Consider the following 4,807-nt stretch of genomic DNA (forward strand, 5'->3'; position numbering starts at 1 on the left):
ACAGACACAAAAACAGACACACAGATCAATGGAATAGAATCGAAAGCCCAGCAATAAACCCACACATTTATGGACAGCCAATCTTTGACAAAGGAGCCAAGAACATACAATGGGGAAAATAAAGTCTCTTCAACAAATGGTGTTGGGAAAACTGGAGAGCCACATGCAAAAAAATGAAAGTAGACCCTTACCTTACACCATACACAAAAATTAACTCCAAATGGATTAACAACTTGAATGTAAGACCTGAAACTGTGAAACTTCTATAAGAAAACATAGGCAGTATGCTCTTCGACATCGGTCTTAGCAACATCTTTTCAAACACCATGTCTGACCGGGCAGGAGAAACAATAGAAAACATGAACAAATGGGACTACATCAAACTAAAAAGCTTCTGCACAGCAAAGGAAACCATCAACAAGACGAAAAGACAACCTAACAATTGGGAGAAGATAAACCATACATCTGATATGGGCGTAATCTCCAAAATATATAAAGAACACATGCATCTCAACAACAAAAAAACTACCAACCCAATTAAAAAATGGGCAAAAGACCTGAATAGAGATTTCTCCAAAGAAGATATACAGATGGCCAACAGACACATGAAAAGATGTTCAAAATCATTAACTATCAGGGAAATACAACTCAAAACTACAATGAGATATCACCTCACACCCGTCAGAATGTCTATAATTAACAAGACAGGAAACAACATGTGTTGGAGAGGATGTGGAGAGAAGGGAACTCTCATATACTGCTGGTGGGAGTGCAAACTGGTGCAGCCACTATGGAAAACAGTATGGAGATTCCTCAAAAAATCAAGGATAGAGCTACCATATGATCCAGATATTCCACTGCTGGGTATTTATCCAAAGAACTTGAAAACACCAATTTGCAAAGGTACATGCACCCCTGTGTTCATTGCAACGTTATTCACAATAGCCAAGACTTGGAAGCAACCTAAGTGCCCATCAAGGAACGAATGGATAAAGAAGATGTGGTATATGTACACAATGGAATACTACTCAGCCATAAGAAACGATGAAATCCACCCATTTGTGACAACATGGTTGGACATTGAGGGTATAATGCAAAGTGAAATAAGTCAGAGGGAGAAAGTCAAATACCGTATGATTTCCTTCATTAAGTAGTAGATAATAACAACAATAAACAAACACATAGGGACAGAGATTGGATTGGTGGTTACCAGAGGGGAAGGGGGGATGGAGGAGGGTGAAAAGAATAATTCGGTACATGTGTGTGGTGAAGGGTTGTAATTAGTATTTTGGTGGTGCACATGATGTAATCTATGCAGAAATAGAAGTATAATGATTTACACCTGAAATTTTTACAATGTTATAAACCAATGTTTATAAACCAATGCAATAAACAAAAAATTAAAAAAAAAAAAAACTAAAATATTTTGTACCGTGATGTCAGAAAAACACATGATAGATTTTGCCTCTGAAAAAATAGGAAAGAAACTGTGCAGGGGCAGTGTTAAATGTGATTTCAACTTTAATTCTGTATATGTCTTGTTGAGCATTATCTTTCAGATGAGTGTGACATTCAGAGTCATTAATTTCTGAGTTGTAGGAGTAAAGATATTTGTTATATTTTTACATTAGTTTCTTTTTTAAAAAGCCTGAAAAAGAGAAAATAAATATTACTTTTTAAAAATGTAAACCAATGTGACAGGTTTGTTGATGCAAAAGGTCGTTGCTTGGTCTTTGGGAAATCTTATTATTGAATCAATCAAAAGCCCTCAGTCTCATGTAAAAAAAAGCTATTCATTGGTTGGGTTGACAGCTTGTACATTAAAGTCACTTGGGGAACTAGAGATAGATCATGTGTCTAGGATGAGAGGCCCTGGAGTTCAGGATGGAGTATTTTAAGGTCAAGTGTTGACAGAGAGAACAAAACTGAATAAAAGGACAGGCAAACTCCAGAATGTATTACATGGATGGAGAGAAATACTAAATGTTATTTGATTTCAAGACCACACTTTATGGTCATGCTATGGTCCTAAATGCAGAGAGGCAGTCAATGATGGTACTGTTGGTATTAGTGAGAAATAGGTTTGAAATTATATGTTTGTTTTAGGTATCATTCCACTAAGTCTTACATATTTGGCAGACCATTCCAATCCAAGCTACAGAACTGGCAATGATTTTTTTGAACCCATGAACTTGGCTTTTTTTTAAGAGCACAACAGAATGCAACTCCAGAGGCCAGATATTTGTGTTAGTTTGGTTCATTGATTTATCCCTAGCAATTAGAATGATTCAAGACATACAATAGACACAAAATGAATGTAAATTAAGTGAATGATCAAATGAAAGCACGAATGAAAGACTGAATGAATGAATGAAGTAGGATACAGGGTCACATTTCCAGTGCCACATTTCTCTAATTACTGCAGAGTACCAAAGGCCTCTATAATATGTTCTTTCCTCAGAAAAGAAGCAGCCTTAATTCTATCAAGAACTGTGCATGAAGTTATGCAGAGGTCACACAGCTCCCTTCTGGAATAGCCCATTAGCCTTTGAACTTGAGATGCAATGAAGTGTCTACAAGTCTTAGAATCCACTAGTCAGAAGCTAGGAAAAATCAACTTGTGTTGCAACCTGCCAGGAATAGGTTAAGACCAGGAGGTATTTGTTAGGGCAAGAACACAAAAGTCCTCTTAGATGGCTCAAAATCCTTAGTAAAAGAATGTGATAGGTGTCTTATTTATTAGTAAAGACATGGCACACTCGCTCTCGTATTTGTTTGGTCCTTACACCATAAATGATGGGGTTGAGCAAGGGTGGGATAACCAAATACAGGTTGGCAACAAGAATGTGAATATAGCGGGGTATGTTGTGTCCAAATCGGTGAGTAAGGAAAGAGAAGACTGAGGGAATATAAAAAACACAGATGACCCCAACATGAGAACCACATGTGCTTAGTGCTTTTAGCCGTGCATCCTGTGATGGGAGGCGGAAGACAGCACGGAGAATGTAAATGTAGGAGATGCCAATAAGGACTAGGTTCAGGACAAAAAAGGAAATGACAAAAAGCCCATAGATAGCATTGATACGGATGTTTCCACGGGACAATTTTGCAATGCCCATGTGCTCACAGTAGGAATGAGCTATTATACGAACCTGACAAAAGGGTAAGCGGTAGATGAGATAGATCATAGGAAGCGTGAGCAGGATTGGACGAACTACAATGCACATGCTGATGCCGAGCAGTACCCGGGATGTTAAGATGGTCACGTAGTGGAGTGGATCACAGATTGCCACATAACGGTCAAAGGCCATGGCCAGTAAGACCTCAGCCTCCATGCCAGTAAATGTATGGATCAAAAACATCTGGGCCACACAAGCTCCAAAGTTAATCTCATGAGCACCAAACCAGAAGATACCCAGCATGCGGGGCACAGAGGTTGTAGAAAGGGCCAAATCAATTGTAGAAAGGATGGCTAGAAGGTAGAACATGGGCTCCCGGAGAGTCTGCTCCATCTTGATGACTAGCAGAATTGTGGCATTGCCCAGTAAAGCCACAAGATAAACAGAACAGAAAGGCAGGGAGATCCAGGCATGGACCCCTTCCAGACCTGGGATTCCAATGAGGAAAAATGTGGCTGGGTGACAAATGCTCCTGTTGTGATACATCATGTTCTGGACAAAGGAGGTAAAGCTGCTCCTCCTGCATGGAGAAAAATGAAAGAAACCGAGAGCAAAAGAGAAAGAGAGATCAGAGGAAGAAGGAGATGGTATGTCAATTTCTATGTCAGTGTTTCAGCATAGAATTGATGTCATGTTTGCTATGTGGGTAGGCCTGTTACTGAAGGACATATCGGCATTTGATAGACCAGGCCAAGATCATATTCAGAATTTCCATTCTGCCTGTTGATTGGGTTCTAATTCCAAACATGAAAGTTTGCAACAAGCTCAATGCAGATCTCTAGTAATTAGAGCTTGCCATTTACTTTGGGAGAGAATAGGTTGTGATTCCACTCTGAGAAATTCACTCTCTGGTGAGTGACACTGGAAACATCAAGACTACACATAGCACCAAGTTAATACACTACAGAAACAAGCAAAAATGTCTTTAAGCAATCCATAATGAAAATAAATCATAGACCCAGGTGTATGGGTACTCATTCGATCAAACCTGAATTCTTCTGACTCCTTATTATTCACTGACATAGAGATACATATGTAAAAGCTCTGAAGCCCAGTGGCCTCTCATAGACACCAAATCAGATTATAAGAGACACAGTCACATATTCTCAGACAAGTCCTGGCTCCTTGAGATGCCTGGCCAGGAGCAGAAACAGCCATTGTTCATGATTTACAGACCACACAGGGTATCAGCTGGGAAAGGGAAAAGGAGCACTGTCTAATGCCATTTGCACGTTTTTGTTCAGTATCCACAGCATAAGAGGTACTCTCAGAGCACCTGTTAATGTTACCTGTGTTAACTTTACCACTGCTATGGAGGCAATACTTGCTTGGTTACTCCTCCTATCAATTCAAAACACTGGGAATCTGTGTAGAAAACCCTGAAGGCCTCTGATGGTCTTGGTACTGGAGAAGGTATTTTTTTGGTAGCTCTCTGCGATAGCAGTGTCTTAATAGAGAGGAATCTACTTCTGCAATGATCTAAAGGGGACAGAGAAAGATACATAAGCCATGCCTTGAAAATGCTATAGAACGACTCAAACCACTCAAAATGGGACAAAGAAACTTATCCTGGGATGTGTGATATGGCAGTTGTAATTAAAAATAAAAAGTAGAGATCCTTGCTTGCA

General features: G+C 39.5%; 1 protein-coding gene across 1 annotated transcript; it reads right to left on the minus strand.

Annotated features, from left to right (window-relative positions):
- Window positions 1-2,732: 2,732 nt before the first annotated feature.
- LOC101397081 (olfactory receptor 52J3) lies at window positions 2,733-3,668 on the minus strand. The gene has a single exon (XM_004433911.2). It carries the CDS (start codon window positions 3,666-3,668, stop codon window positions 2,733-2,735), a length of 936 nt encoding a protein of 311 aa, XP_004433968.2.
- Window positions 3,669-4,807: the final 1,139 nt, after the last annotated feature.

Source organism: Ceratotherium simum, chromosome 7 (assembly GCF_057802395.1).
Source record: "Ceratotherium simum simum isolate JZ-2026a chromosome 7, ASM5780239v1, whole genome shotgun sequence".
In the NCBI taxonomy this organism is placed as follows: domain Eukaryota; kingdom Metazoa; phylum Chordata; class Mammalia; order Perissodactyla; family Rhinocerotidae; genus Ceratotherium; species Ceratotherium simum.